The sequence below is a fragment of the Larus michahellis genome, chromosome 16 (genome assembly GCF_964199755.1).
Source record: "Larus michahellis chromosome 16, bLarMic1.1, whole genome shotgun sequence".
Lineage (NCBI taxonomy): Eukaryota > Metazoa > Chordata > Aves > Charadriiformes > Laridae > Larus > Larus michahellis.
In genome coordinates this window covers 1,702,651-1,723,537 of record NC_133911.1, presented here as the reverse complement: position 1 = coordinate 1,723,537, position 20,887 = coordinate 1,702,651, and the positions used below count along the sequence as shown (strand labels likewise).

The following is a 20,887-nucleotide window of genomic DNA, read 5'->3' as shown; positions in this document are numbered from 1 at the left end:
CACGCAGCACACGTGCATGCATGCCCAGCACACGTGCACATGCAGCACACAGGCATGCACCGCGCACATGCGTGCACAGTACACACGCAGCACACGTGCACATGCAGCACACACGCGTGTGCACAGCGCACACACGTGCACAGCAGGCATGCACATGCAGCACACGTGTGCACAGCGCACACGCATGCACCGCACATGTCTGCATGTAGCGCACAGGCATGCACCGTGCACACGCGTGCACAGTACACACGCAGCACACGTGCACATGCAGCACACAGGCATGCACCGTGCACACACGTGTACAGTACACACGCAGCACACGTGCACGTGCAGCACACAGGCATGCACCGTGCACACGCGTGCACAGTACACATGCAGCGCACGTGCGCATGCAGCGCACACGTGTGCACAGCAGGCGTGCACATGCAGCACACATGTGTGCACAGCGCACAGGCATGCACCGCACACGTGCGCATGCAGCGCACAGGCATGCACCGCGCACACGCGTGCACAGTAAACACGCAGCACACGTGCGCATGCAGCGCACACGCGTGCGCAGCGGCGCACCCAGCGCCCCTCCACGAGCCACGCGTGCCCCGTGCCCCCCGCCCCGTCCCCGTCCCTGTCCCCGCGCTCACCGGTGAAGCCGGGGGGGCAGAGGCAGCGGTGCGGGGGGGTGCCGGCGGGCAGGGGCAGGCAGCGGCCCCCATGCAGGCAGGCAGCCCGCAGGCAGGGCGAGCGCTGCCCACACTGCCCCACGCCGCGGCTCCGCAGGAAGCTGTAGGACAAATCCACCTTCTTCCCGTTGATGGAGACCTGGGGGGGGGACGGGGGACACCGGGGGGTGTGTGTGTGTGTGTGTGTGTGTGTGTGTCACCCTGAGGGGACCCAGGCGTCCAGGATGGGGGTCACCCCAAAGGGACACAGGAGTCTGGGATGGGGTGGGTGGGGGTCACCCCGAGGGGACCCGGGTGTCCGGGATGGGGGTCACGCTGTGGGGACCCAGGCGTCTGGGATGGGTGTGGGTCACCCCAAGGGGACCCGGGCATCTGGGATGGGGGTCACTCTGAGGGGACCAAGATGTTTTGGATGGGGTGGGTGGGGGTCTGCAGGGGACCCAGGTGTCTGGGATGGGATGGGTGGGGGTCCCCAGGGGACCCAGACGCCCGGGATGGGGGTCCCCAGGAGACCCAGGTGTCCAGAATGGGGTGGGTGGGGGCCACTCCAAGGGGACCCATGCGTCCAGGATGGGCGTCACCCAGAGGGGACCCAAATGTTTTGGATGGGGTGGGTGGGGGTCACCCTGAGGGGACCCAGGTGTCCGGGATGGGGTGGGTGGGGGTCCCCAGGGGACCCAGGCGTGTGGGTTGGGGTGGGTGGGGGTCCCCAGGGGACCCAGTTGGCCAGAATAGGGTGGGTGGGGGTCACCCCGAGGGGACCCAGGTGTCTGGAATGGGGTGGGTGGGGGTCACCCCGAGGGGACCCGGGCGTTTGGGATGGGGGTCACCCCGAGGGGACCCAGGTGTCTGGAATGGGGTGGGTGAGGGTCACCCTGAGGGGACCCGGACGCCCAGGATGGGGGTCACTCTGAGGGGACCCAGGCATCCGGGATGGGGGTCCCCCCAAGGGGACCCAGGTGTCTGGGACGGGGTGGGTGGGGGCCACCCCGAGGGGACCCATGCGTCCAGGATGGGCGTCACCCAGAGGGGACCCAAATGTTTTGGATGGGGTGGGTGGGGGTCACCCTGAGGGGACCCAGGCGTCTGGGTTGGGGTGGGTGGGGGTCCCCAGGGGACCCAGTTGGCCAGAATAGGGTGGGTGGGGGTCACCCCGAGGGGACCCGGGCGTTTGGGATGGGGGTCACCCCGGGGGGACCCAAGTGTCTGGAATGGGGTGGGTGGGGGTCACCCTGAGGGGACCCGGGCGTCCAGGATGGGGGTCCCCAGGGGACCCGGGCGTCCGGGATGGGGTGGGTGGGGGTCCCCAAGTGTCCGGGAGGAGGGAGGTTGGGGGGGGAGGGGCGGGTCTCACCTCTCCGATGCAGCCACGGAAGGAGGCGTTGGTTGGGGGGTGCAGGGGGGGCTCGGTGCCCCCCAAGTAAAGGGGGGTGCGGAGGTTGAGACCTTGGCTCTTGCCGGGCGAGGAGCGTTTCACCGGGGCGGCGTCGTCCACCAGCAGCGTCCCGTCCTTGTGCACCCGCTCGGCTGTCACCCGGTGCCAGTGGCCAAGGGTCACCGGCTCGGTGCTCCGCAGCACCGCCGGGCCTGGGGGGGACGAGATGGGGACATCACGGGGGGTCGGGGGACACCGGGGGACACTAAGGATGCTTGGGGACCAGGGAGGTGCCCCGGGTGATGCTGGGGGATCGCGGTGATGCTTGGGGACCCCAGTGGTGACAGGGGAGCCCGGTGACACCAGGGGACCCCACTGATGGCCAGGGACCCTGGCAGCGTCTGGGGACCAAAGTGATGCCAGGGGACCGCGGTGGAGTGACAGTGACGCCTGGGGACGCTTGGCAATGTCTGGGGACCCAGGTGATGGCAGGGCATGCCAGTGACACCAAGGGACCCCAGTGGCACCAGGACATCCTGGTGACATTTGGGGACCTTGGCGATGCCAGGGAACCCTGGCGCTGCCCGGAGATGCCAGTGACAGCAAGGGACACCGTGTGATACCAGGTGACCCAAGTGACACCAGGGGACCCCAGCGATGCCCAGGGACCCTGGCAGCTCCTGGGGACCCTAATGATGCCAAGGGACCCCAATGACGCCAAGGGACCCTGGCGACACTTGGGGACCCCAGTGGTGCCAGAGGACCGTGGTGACGCTTGGGGACCACAATGATGCCAAGGGATCCTGGTGACACTAGGGGGCCCAAATGACGCCAGTGGATCCCAGTAACGCCAGGCCACCCCACCTATACCCAGGGTTCCTGGTGCCACCAGCCCCCCGGGGTGCCACCGGGACCCCCATCACTGTGCCAGCCCACCTGAGCCCAGCTCGTAGCGGAACTCGAGGTGGCCACCGGCCATGGCCAAGGCGACGAAGTCTTCGACGGGGGCGGCTTTGCCGGCGCTGAAGAGCAGGAGCCCATCGGGTGCCAGCGGCAGGAACTCGGCCTCCACCCGCAGCTCATGGTGGACGTTGGTGAGGGGCGGGTAGGAGACGAAGGCGCCCGCCTCGCCGAAGGATGGCACGCTCACCGCCTCGCCTGCGGCACCCTCACATCAGTGTCCATCCAGCTCATGGGACCCCGTCCTGCATCCCCATGGTGCCCATCTCCCCATGGTGGTACCTCATCCTCCATCCCCACGGTGCCCATCTCCTCACGGTGGTACCCAAACCTCCATCCCCATGGTGCCCATCTCCTCGGGGTGGTACCCAAACCTCCATCCCCATGGTGCCCACCTCCCCACGGTGGTACCTCATCCTCCATCCCCATGGTGCCCATCTCCCCACGGTGGTACCCAAACCTCCACCCCCATGGTGCCCATCTCCTTGGGGTGGTACCTCATCCTCCATCCTTGTGGTTCCCATCTCCCCCCATGGTGGTACCCAAACCTCCATCCCCATGGTGCCCATCTCCCCATGGTGGTACCCAAACCTCCATCCCCATGATGCCCATCTCCTCGGGGTGGTACCCCATCCTCCATCCCCATGGTGCCCATCTCCCCACGGTCATACCCAAACCTCCACCCCCATGGTGCCCATCTCCTTGGGGTGGTACCTCATCCTCCATCCTTGTGGTTCCCATCTCCCCCCATGGTGGTACCCAAACCTCCATCCCCATGGTGCCCATCTCCCCATGGTGGTACCCAAACCTCCATCCCCATGATGCCCATCTCCTTGGGGTGGTACCTCATCCTCCATCCCCATGGTGCCCATCTCCCCACGGTCATACCCAAACCTCCATCCCCATGGTGCCCGTGTCCTCACGGTAGTCCCAGTCCCTACCCATCTTCCCAGGGTGGTCCCCAGCCCCATCCCTGTGTCCCCAGAGTGGTACCCAGACCCATGCCCGTGTCCCCAGGGTGGTCTCCAATCCCCACCACATCGTGCCCATCTCCCTGGGATGGCACCCGATGGCCCATCTCCATCACCTCCATGACGCCTGTCTCCCCAGATGGTGTGTAATCCCCTGTCCCCGTCATGCTTTTGTCCCCAGGGTGGTGCCAGCCCTGAGTCCGTGTCCCCAGGGTGGTCTCCAGCCATGACCCCATCTCCCCAGGGTGGTCCCAGCCCCATCCCCATCTCCCAGGGGTGGTCCCCACCCTGTGCCCATGTCCCCAAGGTTGTCCCCAGCCATGTCCCCATCTCCCCAGGGTGGTCCCAGCCCTGTGCCCGTCCCCCTGGGTTTGTCCCCACCCTGTGCCCATGTCCCCAGGGTGGTCCTCACCCCATGCCTGTGTCCCCAAGGTGGTCCCAGCCCCGTGCCCATCTCCCTGGGTTTGTCCCCATCCCATGCCTGTGTCCCCAGGGTGGTCCCCAGCCATGTCCCCATCTCCCTGGGTTGGTCCTCACCCTGTGCCCATGTCCCCAGGGTGGTCCCAGCCCTGTCCCCATCTCCCCAGGGTGGTCCCAGCCCTGTGCCCATGTCCCCACGGTGGTCCCAGCCCTGTGCCCGTGTCCCCAGGGTGGTCCCCACCCCATATCTATGTCCCCAGGGTGATCCCCAGCCATGTCCCCATCTCCCCAGGATGGTCCCAGCCCTGTCCCCATCTCCCTGGGTTGGTCCCCACCCTGTGCCCATGTCCCCAGGGTGGTCCCAGCCCTGTGCCCGTGTCCCCAGGGTGGTCCCCAGCCATGTCCCCATCTCCCCGGGGTGGTCCCAGCCCCGTCCCCATCTCCCTGGGTTGGTCCCAGCCCTGTGCCCGTGTCCCCAGGGCGATGCCAGCCCCGTCCCCATGTCCCCGGCCGCGCTCACCCTCGGTGCACCTCTCCCCAGCCTTGCCCAGGTGGCAGCGGCAGGTGTAGCCCTGCCCGTCCGGCCGGTTGATGCAGGTGGCATCAGGCCCACATGCCTCTGCAGGGCAACAAGCCGTGAGCACCCATCCGCCGAGGGAGGGGACACACCCCACCCCCCCCCCCCACGACAGGGTGACACCCCCTACGGGGTGGGCACCTTACCTGGGTGACAATGCAGAGCCTGCGAGTACTCGCAGTTGCTGCCGGTGAAGCCGTGGGGACAACGGCAGATGTAGGTGCCGCTCTCGGCGTCCTGGCACACGCCGCCATTCTGGGGAGGGGTTGGGGGGGGGGTTGGGGGACGGGGACGGGACGGTGACATGGGTGTCAGCGATGGGTGGGGATGGGTGGCGATGGGTGGGCATCACCCCCAGCCTCACCTGGCAGGGCTGGTCCTGGCAGGTGGGACAGCTGGTGACACCATGCGCCTGCAGATCCATGTCCCCAAAAGCCACCTCCTCCCCTTGGATGCGGAGCTGGCGCACGCAGCCTGCGGAGGGACGGAGAAGGCGGTGGTGGCGGCGGGGGGGTGTGGGTGTGTGTGACACGATGCTCAGCCCCCTCCCCACACCTCCTGGTGCAACCCCACCGCCCCCCCCCCAAAAAAAAAAAAAAAAAACCCACCCCATCACTCACCCACGAAACCGCGGCTCAGCCCCGTCTTGGCCACGGCGCCGAAATCGGGGTACCCCCCCAGGTACAGCTCCTCGTTCAGATCCAGCCCCTGGAACTTCCCCTGCGGGCACGAGCGGGTGGGCACCACCTCCAGCACCCCGACCCCCACCCAACACACAGCCCCACCCCACCCCCCCAAAAAAAACCAAACCAACCCATACCTGCGAGGTGCCGTTAACCGGGGGGTGCCCGTCCAGCTCCAGTGAACCCCGGGTGAGGTTGCGGAGGAGGCGGACGGTGTGGTACTCCCCCAACCGCAGCGGCGTCGGGTGACGGATGGTGGCCATGCCCGAACCGGCGTCAAACCTGAAGTTTTTGGGGTACGACGGGTGTCGGAGGGTGCCAGCGCCCATCTCCGACCCGCCCCACCGCCCCCCGCCCCTTCCCGTAGCACCCGCTCGTGGGTCTCACCTGAACTCGGGGCGGCCGCCCACCAAACCGAAGGAGATGAAGTCGGCGCCGCTGGTTTTCCGTTGCCCGTTGTAGAGGAGAAGCCCTGGGGGGGGTGACAGCGGGTCAGGCAGGATGGTCCCCACCCCGAGGAGGGGGCGGGGGGGGCGTGTCACATCCTGGGGGACCCCAAAACACCCCCAGGATGGAGGAGAACCCCCCCCCCCCCCCAATAAGGTGGGGGGTCGGTTGAATAGAGAATGGGAGCTAAAGGAGGGAGAGGGGAGGATGGAGAGGGAAAAGGGGAGGAAAGGATGGAGGGGACGTGGCCGGGGGGCACACACGGTGGGGGGACAGAGGGGTCCCGTCGGCGCTCACCATCAGCAGCATCAGGTCGGAAGGTGATGAGGATCTCGAACCTCTTGTAGGCATCCTTGATGGTGGGCAGGGGGAGGAAGGAGCGGGGCGTCTGCCCGAAATAGGGGACCAGGCGCTCTGCGGGGACGGGGCGGGGGGGTCAGGAGGGGTTGGGGGTACATCACCCCCCTCCCCCACCCCCTGTGCCGTCCGTCCATCCGTCCGTCCGTCCGTCCGTCCGTCCCTCCTCACCTCGGACCTTGAGGACGTAGTAAGCCGTCTCCTGGCCCCGGCGGTTGGCGGCGGTGCAGGCGTAGACGCCGGCGTCCTCGTGGCGAATGGCTGGCAGCGTCAGGACGTTCCCCTCCGCCCTGGCACCCACCGGCAGCTCCCCCTCCAGCTGCGGCAGAGCGGGGTGACGGGGTGGGGGGGGTCACCACCCATCGGGTGCTCCCCCCCCCACCCCCCAACCCCGCACCCCCATCCCTGCGTCCCTCCGTCTCACCTTGCTCCAGGTGATCTCCGGCACCGGGAAGCCGGATGCCAAGCAGGGCAAAACCGCCGCCGACCCCACCGAGACCTCCTTCACCTCTGGTTGCCCCGCAATTTGGGGGGTGGCTGGGGATGCGCCAAGGTGTCACCACCCCGAGGTGTCACCGCCCCGTGCGCCCCCATTTCCCGCCACCCCGGCCCCGGCCTCACCTTGCACGTGGAGGATGACGTGGGACTGGACGGTGCCCACGGCGTTGGTGGCGGTGCAGCGGTACTGCCCGGCGTCCGCCCGTTCTACCCGCTCGATGGTGAGGGTGCCGGCGCGGACCAGCACCCCGGGGCGGATACGGCCCCCCACTTTGCTCCAGGTGACGTGGGGACGGGGATCGCCCAAACCCAGGCACTCCAGCTCCACCATCGTCCCCGCCAGCACCGTCTGCACCGCCGTCCGGATGTTGATCAGGGCCCTGGGGAGAGCTTGGGGCGGGGGGGGGGGGGGAGGGAAACACAGCGGGGTTTTGGGGTGCCCCCCCGGCGTGGGGGAGGCATCGCAGTCCGGGGTGCCAGTGGGAGGAGTGAGAGATGGGGAGAAACGGGGTGCGCGAGGGCACGGGGAGACCTTTGGGGTGGCCACGGGCATGGGGAGAGATTGGGGGTGTCAGGGTGCCCATGGGTGTGGGGAGACATGGGGGGTACCGGGGTGCTCATGGGTGTGGGGGGAGGGGGGGGTACTGGGGTGCCTGCAGGCATGGGGAGAGGCTGGGGGTGTTGGGGTGCCTGTGGGTTTGGGGAGAGATTGGGGGTGTCGGGGTGCCCACGGGCATGGGGAGAGATTGGGGGTGTCGGGGTGCTCATGGGTGTGGGGAGACACGGGGGGTACCAGGGTGCTCCTGGGTGTGGGGAGAGGGGGGGGGTACTGGGGTGCCTGTGGGCATGGGGAGACATTCGGGGTTTTGGGGAGCCCACGGGTGTGGGGAGAGACGGAGGGCACCCAGGGAGCCCACGGGTGCAGGGAAATGGGGGGTACTGGGGGGTGCTGGGGTTCGCACGGGCAGGGGTAGGTGGGGTCAGTGGGTTCCCCTGGATTCGGGGACCTGGGGGTCCCGGGGTGCCAGTGTTTGAGGGCGACAGGTCGGGGGGGTGCCCGCGTCCCCGCAGTGCGCGGGGTGCTGCTCCTACCCTGGACGGTGAGGGTGGCCCTGTCCTCTGCCTGCCCGCCCGGGGCGCTGGCCCGGCACGTGTACACCCCCTGCGCCCCCCACGCCACCTCCGGAATCCTGCGGGGACACAGACGGGGTGTGGGACCCCGCGGTGGGGCAGGCGGGGGCGCGGGGGGGGTTCCCCACCGCCCCATCCCCTTCCTCCTTACCGCAGCACCCCGTCCCGCACGCTGTAGGTGGGGGGCAGCTCCCCGCCGTCCTTCAGCCACTCCAGACGCGCCCGCGGGTCCCCTGAGACGGCGCAGGCGAATTCGGCGGCGCCGCCCACCCCCATGACGAGGTTCTCCGGTGTCACCCGTACGGTCAAGGGACCACCGCCGCTGTCCCCGCTGTCACCGGCATCACCTTGGTGGGATGCAAAGCCCCGATGGTACCCAGCGGCGCGGGCATCTGTGGCACACGGCATCCCCGTTGCCGGCGGTGGTGGTGGGGGGTGCTCACCATGGACGGCCACGCGGGCGAAGGTCTCGGCGGTGCCGACGCGGTTGGTGACGAGGCAGCGGTAGGTGCCGGCGTCGGCGGGCAACACCGGGCTGATGCGGAGGAGGCCAGCGCGGTGGATGACGCGTGGCGAGAGGCTGCCGTTGACCTTGTCCCAAGCATAGAGCAGCGGCGGGGTGCCGTGGGCCAGGCACTGCACCTGCAGTGCATCGCCGGCGCGCACCGCCGTCTCCTCCGGCAGGCTGGTGGCATACGGTGGTGCTGTGGGGACAGCTGGTATCAGCACCCGGCCACAGCCGGGATGGGCCAATGGATGGGTCAACGGGGCAATGGATAGGTCAACGGGGCAATGGATAGGTCAACGAGGCAATGAGTGGGTCAACGGGGCAGTGAGTGGGTCAACAAGGCAAGGAGAACATCAGTGGGTGTGGGTGGAGATGGAGGTGGGCCTATGTTGGGATGGACCAGAGATGGCTGGAACCATGAGGAAGAGGAGGATGGAGATGTTTGAGAGAAGCTGGAGAGATGGGCTTGTGGTGGGATGGACCAGAGAGGGTTGGTTCCACAGGGGAAGGGATGGACGGAGGGGTGTGAATGGAGATGGAGAGGTGGATGTGAGCTGGGATGGTTGAGTGATGGACGAATCCACAAGGAAGAGGTGGGTGGAGAACTTTGAGAGAAGATGGAGAGATGGATGTGAGCTGGGATGGACCAGATGGATGGATGTAGTGATGCACGGATCCACGAGGAAGGGTGAACGGAGGGGCGTGAGAGGAGGTGGAGGGATGGGTGTGGGGTAGGATGGACAAATTATGGATGAATCCACAACAAAGGGATGAATGGAAAGTTTGAGAGAAGATGGAGAGATGGGCAAGTGCTGGGATGGACCAGAGATGGATAGATCCATAAGGAAGGGATGGATGGAGGAGTAAGGAGATGGAGAGGTGGTTGTGTGCTGGGATGGATGAGAGGTGGACAGATCCACGAGGGAAGGAGACATCTGAGAGGAGGTGAAGAGATGGATGTGAGCTGGGATGGTAGAGTGATGGATGAATCCACAAGGAAGAGACAGATGGACAGATAGATGAATGGAGATTGAGAGGAGATGAAGAGATGTCCACGGGCTGGGATGAATGAGATGGATGGAATTCACATGGAAGGGATGGATGGATGGATGGAGGGGTGTGAGAGGAGACAGCGAGGTGGGTGTGAGCTGGGATGGTCGAGTGATGGGTGAATCCACCAGGAAGGGGTGGATGGAGGGGTGTGAACAGAGATGGAGAGATGGATGTGAGCTGGGATGGATGAATGATGGATGAATCCACAAGGAAGGGATGGATGAAGCGGTGTGAGAGGAGATGGAGAGATGGTTGTGTGCTGGGATGGATGAATGATGGATGAATCCACAAGGAAGGGATGGATGGAGGAGTTAGGAGATGAAGAGACGGGCATGTGCTGGGGTGGATGAGTGGTAGATGAATCCACCAGGAAGGGGTGGGTGGAGGGGTGTGAGAGGAGACGGGCAGGTGGATGTGAGCTGGGATGGGTGAATCCACCAGGAAGGGGTGGATGGGAGGGTGTGAGAGGAAATGGAGAGATGGGCGTGTGCTGGGATGGACGAGACAGATGAACCCACCAGGAAGAGGTGGATGGAGGGGTGTGAGGGGAGATGGAGAGATGGGTGTGAAGTGGGACGGATGAGACGGATGAATCCACGAACAGTGGATGGATGGAGGAGAGAGCAGAAGTAGACGGGATGGGACAAGTGGATGGACACATCCACAGGAAGGGCTGGATGGCGGAGTTTGAGAGGAGCTGGAGAGGAGGATGAGTGCCGGGATGGAGCGAGGATGGATCCACGAGGAAGGGCTAGATGGGAGAGTGGGAGCAGTGGTGGAGATGGCCACGTGCAGAGGAAGGACGGAGAGGAGCCAAGGATGGGTGATGGCAACAGCGGGGGTGAAGGAGACAGTGGAGACGGCAGGAGGGACACCCAGGGGCACCCCCACCCGCCGCCACCCCCTTACTCTCCACGTCGAGGGTGACGAAGACCTCGGCAGAGCCGGCGGGGCTACTGGCGTTGCAGATGTACTGGCCCGAGTCCTGCTGCGCGGCGCGGGGGATGACCAAGGTGCCGTTCACCACCCGGTGCTGCCAGGGCAGGGGTGCCCGCAGCTTCGACCACTCGATCCGGGGCGCCGGCTCACCTACGGGCAACGCCGGTGCCCATCACCGTAGCGTCCTGGTACCGGGGCAGGTTACCCTTTCTCCACCGCCACCACCACCCTCCATCCTCCTCGTACCTCTGGCCGTGCAGTGCAGCGTGGCGGTGTCCCCGGCCACCACGGTGACGGCGGGTGGCGCGGTGACCTCGGGGGCCCCGGGGTGCCGCTGTGCCGTCTCCACGCTGATGTCTACCCGGGCTTGCGCCGAACCCAAGGCACTGTGTGCTGTGCAGACGTAGGTCCCGGCGTGCTCCGGCTTGGCCGGTGAGAGCTGGTGGAGGGGGGACAGGGTGGGCGGTGAGCACTGGGCACCCACCGGCGCCCCGTGGTACCCCGGGGTGACCCCGCTCACCTGCAGGATGGCCTGGCTGTCCATGTGCAGCAGCGTTTGGTGCTCCACCTTCTGCCGGGAGCCTGGCCGGCTCCAGCGCACCAGGGGCCGTGGTTCGCCCCGGCCAAGGCACTCCACGCTGAGGGATTTGCCCTCCTTCACTGTCACGGGGCCCGGTGGCATCACCGACACGGTGGGGGCACCTGCAGAAGGGAGAGGGCATCAGCGTGGGGATGGGGACACCACCACTGAGGATGTTGGCAGGGCGATGGGGACACCATCACCCTGGGGACATTTAGTGCGTGGAGAGGACATCCGCGTGGGGATGGGGACACCATCAACCCAGGAGCATCTGAAGCACATGGAGAACATGAGGGTGGGGACACCACCACGCCAGGAGCATCTAGCACACATGGAGGACGTCAGCATGGGGATGGGGATGGGGACGCCACCACCCTGGGACCACCTGGAGCACATGGAGGACATGGGGATGAGGACACCACCACTCTAGGAGCACCTGAAGCACGGAGAGGACATGGGGACGGGGACACCACTACACCAGGAGGACCTGGAGCAACATGGGGGATGTCAACGTGGGGGTGGTGACGGGGATACCACCGACATGGGGACACCTGGAGCACATGGAGGACATGGAGACGGGGACACCACCACCCCAGGGGCATCTGGAGCACGTGGGAGACACCAACATGGGGACGGTGATGGGGACACCACCACCCCAGGGGCATCTGGAGCACATGGGAGATACCAACATGGGGACGGTGATGGGGACACGACCACCCCAGGGGCATCTGGAGCACACGTGGCCAAGGACAGGGCCACTCTGGCCACCTCGCACCTTGCACCAGGAGGTTGACAACGCTGCTGGCGACGCCAAAGCGGTTGGAGGCCACGCAGTGGTAGGCACCCTGGTTGCCCACGTGGGCACCGGTGATGGAGATGACTGAGCCGTTGGTGCTGATCTTCACGTTGTCTGGACAAGGAGGAGCCGTCAACACCAGGGCCACCCTGGGGACCACGCCAGGGCCACCCTGGGAACCACCATACCTTGGAGATGTTGTCCGGGTCCCATCCGCCAAGTGATGTTGATGGGCCGGGCGCCGTCGTGGACACGGCACTTGAAGGTGGCATCCTCGCCCGGTGCCACTGCCATGCTGTGCGGGTCGATGGAGATGATGGGGCTCTGCAGACCTGCAGGGACAAAGGGACAGGGGAGCCACCGAGGTCACCCATGGGCCCCATCTTCCCTCAGTGTCCTCTGGTGCCCTGCAGCCGCACTCACGGTAGCTGGAGCTGTCACGGGAGGTGACGGTGACAGCAATGGTGGCCTCACGGGAGATGCTGCCTGTGTCCACCCGGCACACGTACTCCCCCGAATCGGCCACCGAGAGCTGTGACAGCCGCAGGCGGGACCCCGAAATCTGGGGACACAATGACAAGAGATGATGGCATCAACCGGCCATCCACGGCCACCGTCCCCGACCCCGCCGGTGTCCCCACCTACCTGGTGCTTGGCCGGGAGGGACCCACCGCGCTTGTACCAGGTGATGGTGGCCTGTCCCTGGGCGGCCACCATGCAGTCGAGGTCCAAGGTCTGTCCCTCGGTGACAGAGGACGCCGAGGACTCGATGCGGATGGGCGGCGTGACGCCGGTGGCTGCGCGGGCAGAGCAAAGGGTAAACGTCCCCAGCGGTCCCCGACACCGTTGGAGACCCATCCCCCGAAGGGTGGCACTCACGGTGGGACGGGTTGGCTCCGTCATCGATGGTGACGACGAGGGATGTCTCCTGCGTGACGCCCCCCGACGTCACCCGGCACACGTACTCCCCCGAATCGGCCGCCGTCACCTGGGGGATGCGCAGGCGGGTGCCTGACACCTGGTGGGGACAATTTGGGGACAAGTCAGCGCCAGACGGCGGGGGATGGGACAAAGCCAGGGTGACACCCCCCCTCCCCTACTCTCTGCGCCCTACCTGGTGGCCGGCGGGCAGGGAGCCACCGCGCTTGTACCAGGTCACGGTGGTGGGGCCGGACCCTGCCACCACGCAGTTGAGGTCCAGGATCTGTCCCTCGGCGATGGCCGAGGACGAGGACTCGATGCGGAGGGGCTGGGAGACGCCGGAGGCTGCGGGAGGGGGGGAGAGGGATAAGGGGATGTTTGTCACCGAGGTGGCACCTGTCTGTCCCCAACTGTTGCCGTCTCGCTCGCACTCACGGTAGTAGGAGCCGGCGGTGCCGGCGCTGCTGGGCACGGTGACGATGACAGATGCCTCCTGTGTGACGGTGCCCAGGGTCACCCGGCACACGTACTCCCCCGAGTCGGCCACCGCCACCTGGGCGAGGCGCAGGCGGGTCCCCGACACCTGGGGGAGGCGACAAGTTGGGGACACATCAGTGTGCGCCGCGGGGCTGTGCCCTGCGGGGTGATGCCACCTCCCCGGCGTCCCACCTGGCTGTTGGGGGGCAGAGCCCCCCCGCGCCGGTACCAGGTGACATGGGGGTGGCCCTGTCCTGCCACCATGCAGTTGAGGTCCAGGGTCTGTCCCTCGGTGACAGCGGCGGACGAGGTCTCGATCCTCACCGGTGGCGTGACACCGACGGCTGGGGGTGGCCATGGGGTCAGAGGGGGCGGCCACCATGTCCCCGTCGTTTCCCCGTGTCACCTCCCACCCGTCCCTGGTACCGTAAGAGGAGCCGGCTCCGGTCTGGATGGTGACGATGAGGGATGTCTCGTGCATGACACCCCCCGATGTCACCCGGCACACGTACTCGCCCGAATCGGCCGCTGTCACCTGGGGGATGCGCAGACGGGTGCCCGACACCTGGTGTGTGTGTGTGGGGGGTTGACACACATGAGAAGGGGGACACAAACCTCTCAAAAAAACCCCCCAAAAAACCCTTTTCCAGCCCAAATCACCCCGCCGGTGTCCCCTACCTGGTGCTTGGCCGGGAGGGACCCCTCGCGCTTGTACCAGGTGACGGTGGCCTGTCCCTGGCCGGCCACCACGCAGTTGAGGTCCAGGGTCTGTCCCTCGGCCACGGAGGAGGACGAGGACTCGATGCGCAGCGGGGGGGTGACACCAACGGCTGGGGACAGAGATGGGAGGGTCACCCCAAGGCCCGTGGCACGGTCCTCTGGTCGCCTCCTGGTCCCCACTCACGGTAGGCGCTGGCCCTGCTGGGCTGGATAGTCACCACGATGGAGATTTCCTTGGTGGTGGCCCCGCTGGTCACCCGGCACACGTACTCGCCTGAGTCGGCCGCTGTCACCTGCAGCAGCCGCAGCCGGGAGCCGGACACCTGTGGGAAGGGGACACGGGAGTCACCGGAGCCATTTGGGCTTCCATGGGGCCATCAGCGTTTGTATGGGGCCATCTGGGATTGCACAAGGCCACTGGAGCTTGCATGGGGCCGCTTGGGCTTCCATGGGGCCGCTTGGGCTTGTGTGGGGTCATCTGGGCTTCCACGGGCTATGGAGGTTTGTAGGGGACGATTTGGGTTTGCATGGGCTACCTGGGCTGGCATAAGGCCACCTGGGCTTGCATGGAGCCACATGGGCTTGCACGGTGCCGTTTGGGATTGCATGGGCCACCTGGGCTTGCATGGGGTCACTTGGGATTGCATGGGCCACCTGGAGTTGCATGGGGCCACCTGTGCTTGCGCAGGGCCACCTGGGTGTGCATGGGGTCACTTGGGCTTGCATGGGGCCACCTGGACTTGCATGGAGTCACTTGGGCTTGTATGGTGCCATTTGGGCTTGCATGGAGCCACCTGGACTTGCATGGAGTCACTTGGGCTTGTATGGTGCCATTTGGGCTTGCACGGGACCACCTGGGCTTGCATGGACTCACTTGGGCTTGCATGGGGCCACCTGGTCTTACATGGGGCCACCTGTGCTTGCGCAGGGCCACCTGGACGTGCATGGGGTCACTTGGGCTTGCATAGGGGTCACCAGGGCTTGCACGGTGCCCTCTGGGTTTGCACGGGCCACCTGAGTTTGCACGGGACCACCTGGGCTACTTGGGCATGCACAGGGCCATGGGCCAACCCCAACCCCCCCCTCGGCTTGGGGACATCCCCCTCCGTGTCCCCTACCTGGTGCCTGGCCGGGAGGGACCCCCCGCGCTTGTACCAGGTGACGGTGGCCTGCGCGGGGCTGGCGATGACGCAGTTGAGGTCCAGGGTCTGGCCCTCGGCCACAGGGGACGACAAGGACGAGGACTCGATGCGCAGGGGGGTCGTGCTGCCCGGGGCTGGGGACCGAGGCGGGTTAGAGACCGTGGCCACCACCATGTGTCACCCTCCGAGGGACACCGGGAGCCTGGGAAGCCCCACCGGGGTGGCTTCCCCGGGGAGCGATTCGGCCCAGAGCCGGGGACACCGCGGGGCGGTGCCACCCACCCGCGGGCAACGTCCCCCGTCCCCCCTGGTCCCCACTCACGGTAGGCGCTGGCCCCGCTGGGCTGGATCGTCACCATGATGGAGGTCTCCTTGCTGGTGGCCCCGGTGGTCACCCGGCACACGTACTCGCCCGAGTCGGCCGCTGTCACTTGCAACAGCCGCAGCCGGGAGCCGGACACCTGCGGGGAGGGGACACAGGGGCCATTTGGGCTTCCATGAGGCTGCTGAGGCTTGCACGGGGCCATTTGGGCTTCCATGGGGTCACCTGGGGTTGCATGGGCTACATGAGCTTGCATGGGGCCACCAGATCTTGCACGGGCCACCATGGCACCCATGGGGACACTTGGGCTTGCATGGGCTATGTGGGCTTGGATGGGGTCACCAGAGCTTCCAAGGGCCACCCAGGCTTGCATGGACCACCTGGGCTTGCATGGGGCTACCTGGGCTTGCACAGACCACCTGGGCTTGCATGGGGCCATCAGATCTTGCACGGGCCACCATGGCATCCATGGGGACACTTGGGCTTGCATGGGCTATGTGGGCTTGGATGGGGTCACCAGAGCTTCCAAGGGCCACCCAGGCTTCCGTGGGCCATCTGGGCTTGCATGGGCTACCTGGGCTTGCATGGGGCCACCAGATTTGCACAGGCCACCATGGCTTCCCTGGGGACACTTGGGCTTGCATGGGCTATGTGGGCTTGGATGGGGCCACCAGAGCTTCTAAGGGCCACCCAGGCTTGTGTCGGCCATCTGGGCTTGCATGGGGCTACCTGGGCTTGCATGGGGCTACCAGATTTGCACAGGCCACCACGGCTTCCATGGGGACACTTGGGCTTGCATGGGCTATGTGGGCTTGGATGGGGTCACCAGAGCTTCTAAGGGCCACCCAGGCTTGTGTGGGCCATCTGGGCTTGCATGGGGCTACCTGGGCTTGCATGGGGCCACCAGATTTGCACAGGCCACCACGGCTTCCATGGGGACACTTGGGCTTGCATGGGCTATGTGGGCTTGGATGGGGTCACCAGAGCTTCTAAGGGCCACCTAGGCTTGCATGGGCCATCTGGGCTTGCATGGGGTTACCTGGGCTTGCACGGGGCCACCAGATTTGCACAGGCCACCAGATTTGCACAGGCCACCATGGCTTCCATGGGGACACTTGGGCTTGTATGGGCTATGTGGGCTTGGAAGGGGTCACCAGAGTTTCCAAGGGCCACCCAGGCTTGCGTGGGCCATCTGGGCTTGCATGGGCCATCTGAGCTTCCATGGGACCACCTGGGCTTGCATGGGCCACCTGAGCTTCCTTGGGCTACTTGGGCTTGAATGGGGCCACCTGACCTTGCACGAAGCCATGGGTCAGCCCCAACCACCCGCCTTGGGGACATGCCCCTCCGTGTCCCCTACCTGGTGCTTGGCCGGGAGGGACCCCCCGCGCTTGTACCAGGTGACGGTGGCCTGCGCGGGGCTGGCGATGACGCAGTTGAGGTCCAGGGTCTGGCCCTCGGCCACGGTGGAGGCCGGGGACTCGATGCGCAGGGGGGTCGTGCTGGCCGGTGCTGGGGACCGAGACGGGAGGGTGACACCGGTGACCACGGCAGAGCCCCGCCGGCACAGGCACACGAGACGCGGCTCAGTGCCACGGCGCATAGGACCCCCTGCTGGCACTGCCACCCCCCTGTCCCCACTCACGGTAGGCGCTGGCCCCTCTGGGCTGGATCGTCACCATGACGGAGGTTTCCCTGCTGGTGGCCCCGGTGGTCACCCGGCACACGTACTCGCCCGAGTCGGCCGCTGTCACCTGCAGCAGCCGCAGCCGGGAGCCGGACATCTGCAGGGAGGGGACACGGGGGTCACCGGAGCCACTTGGGCTTCCATGGGGCTGCTGGGACTTGCACGGGGCCACCTGGGCTTGCACAGAGCTGCTTGGGCTTGCTAAAGTGCCAGCTGAGTTCGCATGGGCCACCTGGGCTTTCACTGGCCACCTTGGGTTGTATGGGGCCACCTCAGCTTGCATGGGGCCACCTCAGCTTACATGAGCCACCTGGGCTTGCATGGGTCACCTGGGCTTGCATGGGGCCACCTCAGCTTGCATGGGGCCACCTGGGCTTGCATGGGCCACATGGGCTTGCATGGGGCCACCTCAGCTTACACGAGCCACCTAGGCTTGCATGGGGCCACCTGGGCTTGCTAAAGTGCCAGCTGAGTTTGCATGGGCCACCTGGGCTTTCATGGGCCACCTTGGCTTGTATGGGCCACCTCGGCTTGCACGGGGTCACCTCAGCTTACATGAGCCACCTGGGCTTGCATGGGTCACCTGGGCTTGCATGGGGCCACCTGGGCTTGCATGGGGCCACCTCAGCTTGCATGGGCCACATGGGCTTGCATGGGGTCACCTGGGCTTGCATGGGGCCACCTCAGCTTGCATGGGCCACATGGGCTTGCATGGGGCCACCTGGGCTTGCTAAAGTGTCAGTTGAGTTTGCATGGGCCACCTGGATTTGCATGGGGCCACCTGAGTTTGCACTACACTTGCAGGTGGCCACCTGGGCATGCACAGGACCGTGGGTCAATCCCAACCACCCGCCTTGGGGACATCCCCCTCCGGTGTCCCCTACCTGGTGCTTGGCCGGGAGGGACCCCTCGCGCTTGTACCAGGTGACGGTGGCCTGTCCCTGGCCGGCCACCACGCAGTTGAGGTCCAGGGTCTGTCCCTCGGCCACGGTGGATGAAGACGCCTCAATCCGGACGGGGACACCTGAAGCTGGTGGCCCTAGAGGGGAGGACGAAGCCGTGACCACCCGTTGGGGACCAGCATGTCCCCCAGCCAAGGTGCCACCGAGCCCAGCCTCACCGTAGGACGAGCCAGATGCGGCCACGACGGTGACGATGATGGACGCCTCCCGGACGGTGGTCCCCAAGCTCGCCCGGCACACGTACTCCCCGGAATCGGCCGCCGTGACGTGAGGGACACGGAGCCGGGACCCCGAAACCTGGGGTTGGGGACAGGCGTCGGTGTCACACAGCGGGGGACGGGGTGGGATCTGGGGGTGCTGCCCGCACTGCCCGCACCCTACCTGGTGGCTGGCGGGCAGGGAGCCACCGCGCTTGTACCACGTCACGGTGGCGGGGCCGGCCCCTGCCACCAGGCAGTCGAGGTCCAGGGTCTGTCCCTCGGTGACGGACGGGGACGAGGACTCGATGCGGACGGGCGGCGTCATCCCTGCGGGAAGGAAAAGGGAGGATGCGGCAGCGGGGGGTTGCGGCCCCCCGGAACTGTCCCCAAACCCCTTCGGTGTCCCCTCACCCGCCTCACCTGGCACCACCGCCACCTCGATGGCGGCGCGGGCCGTGCCGGCGGCGCTGGTGCCCACGCAGAGGTAGACGCCGCTGTCGGCTGCTGTCACGGTGGGGATGACCAGCGTGGCGATGTCCCCGTCCTCGGCGCGGGACTGCGGCACGAGGGTGGGCGTGAGCGGCACCCGCGGTGCACCCACACACCCCCACCCCCGCCGGCAGTACCCAAGGGTGCCAGCACCCGTCTCACCTGTGGTGGCAGGGTGCCCCCCTGCTTCTCCCAGGTGATGGTGGCAGTGGGTGACCCCGAGACCCGGCAGTAGAGCCGCACCGTGGAGCCCTCCTGCACCTCCGTCCGCTCCGGGCTCACCTGCACCTGGGGGGCGCCGGCGGCTGCGGGAAGTGGGGGGTCAGGGAGGTGCCCGGGGGAGGGTGGGGGTGATGGGGACAATGGGGGTGACAGAGGTTATGGGGACGAGGGGGAGATTGGGGAAGATGGGGGTGACAGGGATGATGGCAATGATGGGGACGGTGAGGGATGATATGGACAATGGGGGTGACATGGATGATGGGGACAGTGGGGATTACGGGGGTGATAGGGATGATGGGGACAACGAGGATGATGGGGATGAAAGGGATGATGGGGACAATGGGGGTGACATGGATGATGGGGACAGTGGGAATGACCGGGGTGATAGGGATGATGGGGACAATGAGGATGATGGGGATGAAGGGGATGATGGGGACGAAGGGGATGATGGGGACAATGGGGGTGACAAGGGTGATGGGGACGATGGGGACAGTGGGGATGACGGGGGTGATAGGGATGATGGGGACAACGAGGATGATGGGGATGAAGGGGATGATGGGGATGATAGAGATGATGGGGACAATGGGGGTGACCCGGGGTGATGGGGACGATGGGGACAATGGGGATGATAGAGATGATGGGAACAACAAGGATGATGGAGGGATGAAGGGGATGATGGAGACAGTGGGGGTGACAGAGATGATGGGTACGATGGGGACAATGGGGGTGATGGGGACGATGGGGGTGACAGGGATGATGGGGACAATGGGGACAGTGGGGATGATGGGGTTGATAGAGATGATGGGGACAACGAGGATGATGGGGATGGATGATGGGGGATGAAGGGGATGATGGAGACAGTGGGGGTGACAGATGATGGGGACGATGGGGACAGTGGGGAAGATGGGGGTGACAGGGATGATGGCAATGATGGGGATGATACGGACAATGGGGGTGATGGGGACAATGGGGGTGATAGGGATGATGGGGACGATGGGGACAATGGGGATGATGGGGACAGTGGGGATGATGGGGACAGTGGGGATGATGGGGGTGACAGAGATGATGGGGACAACGAGGATGATGGGGATGGATGATGGGGATGATGGAGACAGTGGGGGTGACAGATGATGGGGACGATGGGGACAGTGGGGAAGATGGAGGTGACAGGGATGATGGCAATGATGGGGATGATACGGACAATGGGGGTGATGGGGACAATGGGGGTGATAGGGATGATGGGGACAATGGGGATGATGGGGACAGTGGGGATGATGGGGGTGATAGAGATGATGGGGACAACGAGGATGATGGGGATGGATGATGGTGGATGAAGGGGATGATGGAGACAGTGGGGGTGATGGGGACGATGGGGGTGACAGACAGGGGTGACAGAGATGATGGGGACGGTGGGCAAGATGGGGGTGACAGGGATGATGGCAATGACAGGGACGACGGGAGATGAAGGGGATGATGGAGACAATGGGGGTGACAGGGATGATGGGTACGATGGGGAATGACAGGGACAACGTGGGTGATGGGGACAATGGGGACAGTGGGAATGAGTGGGTGACAGGGAGGAAGGGGACAATGAGAATGAGGGGGACAATGGGATAATGGGGATGGACAATGGGGGATGAAGGGGATGATGGAGACAGTGGGGGACAGGGATGATGGTGACAATGAGGGTGATGGGGACGATGGAGCGTGACAGAGATGATGGTGGTGACAGGGATGACGGGGACAATGAGGAAAACAGGGTTGATGGGAATG

The 20,887-nt window shown here is 65.8% G+C and overlaps 1 protein-coding gene across 2 annotated transcripts in view; it reads right to left on the bottom strand.

Annotated features, from left to right (window-relative positions):
• The window catches only part of HSPG2 (heparan sulfate proteoglycan 2), a 65,337-nt gene that overhangs the window by 7,266 nt on the left and 37,184 nt on the right, over positions 1 to 20,887 (bottom strand). For both annotated transcript variants that reach the window (XM_074560514.1, XM_074560515.1), the window contains 39 exons: positions 19,055 to 19,197; positions 18,824 to 18,959; positions 18,585 to 18,730; positions 18,362 to 18,500; positions 18,126 to 18,280; positions 17,200 to 17,338; positions 16,915 to 17,066; positions 15,555 to 15,693; positions 15,209 to 15,366; positions 14,275 to 14,413; positions 14,049 to 14,200; positions 13,797 to 13,935; positions 13,563 to 13,714; positions 13,329 to 13,476; positions 13,087 to 13,238; positions 12,852 to 12,990; positions 12,618 to 12,769; positions 12,396 to 12,534; positions 12,161 to 12,304; positions 11,952 to 12,086; positions 11,117 to 11,298; positions 10,843 to 11,035; positions 10,567 to 10,746; positions 8,540 to 8,800; positions 8,248 to 8,443; positions 8,058 to 8,155; positions 7,089 to 7,355; positions 6,892 to 7,004; positions 6,639 to 6,786; positions 6,408 to 6,524; positions 6,051 to 6,135; positions 5,801 to 5,945; positions 5,601 to 5,700; positions 5,345 to 5,454; positions 5,127 to 5,235; positions 4,924 to 5,022; positions 2,989 to 3,210; positions 2,032 to 2,264; positions 639 to 816 (listed from right to left, as the gene is read on the bottom strand). In XM_074560514.1, the coding sequence (XP_074416615.1) occupies positions 639 to 816; positions 2,032 to 2,264; positions 2,989 to 3,210; positions 4,924 to 5,022; positions 5,127 to 5,235; positions 5,345 to 5,454; positions 5,601 to 5,700; positions 5,801 to 5,945; positions 6,051 to 6,135; positions 6,408 to 6,524; positions 6,639 to 6,786; positions 6,892 to 7,004; positions 7,089 to 7,355; positions 8,058 to 8,155; positions 8,248 to 8,443; positions 8,540 to 8,800; positions 10,567 to 10,746; positions 10,843 to 11,035; positions 11,117 to 11,298; positions 11,952 to 12,086; positions 12,161 to 12,304; positions 12,396 to 12,534; positions 12,618 to 12,769; positions 12,852 to 12,990; positions 13,087 to 13,238; positions 13,329 to 13,476; positions 13,563 to 13,714; positions 13,797 to 13,935; positions 14,049 to 14,200; positions 14,275 to 14,413; positions 15,209 to 15,366; positions 15,555 to 15,693; positions 16,915 to 17,066; positions 17,200 to 17,338; positions 18,126 to 18,280; positions 18,362 to 18,500; positions 18,585 to 18,730; positions 18,824 to 18,959; positions 19,055 to 19,197 (5,934 nt within the window). The remainder of the gene's footprint in view (positions 1 to 638; positions 817 to 2,031; positions 2,265 to 2,988; positions 3,211 to 4,923; positions 5,023 to 5,126; positions 5,236 to 5,344; positions 5,455 to 5,600; positions 5,701 to 5,800; positions 5,946 to 6,050; positions 6,136 to 6,407; positions 6,525 to 6,638; positions 6,787 to 6,891; positions 7,005 to 7,088; positions 7,356 to 8,057; positions 8,156 to 8,247; positions 8,444 to 8,539; positions 8,801 to 10,566; positions 10,747 to 10,842; positions 11,036 to 11,116; positions 11,299 to 11,951; positions 12,087 to 12,160; positions 12,305 to 12,395; positions 12,535 to 12,617; positions 12,770 to 12,851; positions 12,991 to 13,086; positions 13,239 to 13,328; positions 13,477 to 13,562; positions 13,715 to 13,796; positions 13,936 to 14,048; positions 14,201 to 14,274; positions 14,414 to 15,208; positions 15,367 to 15,554; positions 15,694 to 16,914; positions 17,067 to 17,199; positions 17,339 to 18,125; positions 18,281 to 18,361; positions 18,501 to 18,584; positions 18,731 to 18,823; positions 18,960 to 19,054; positions 19,198 to 20,887) is intronic.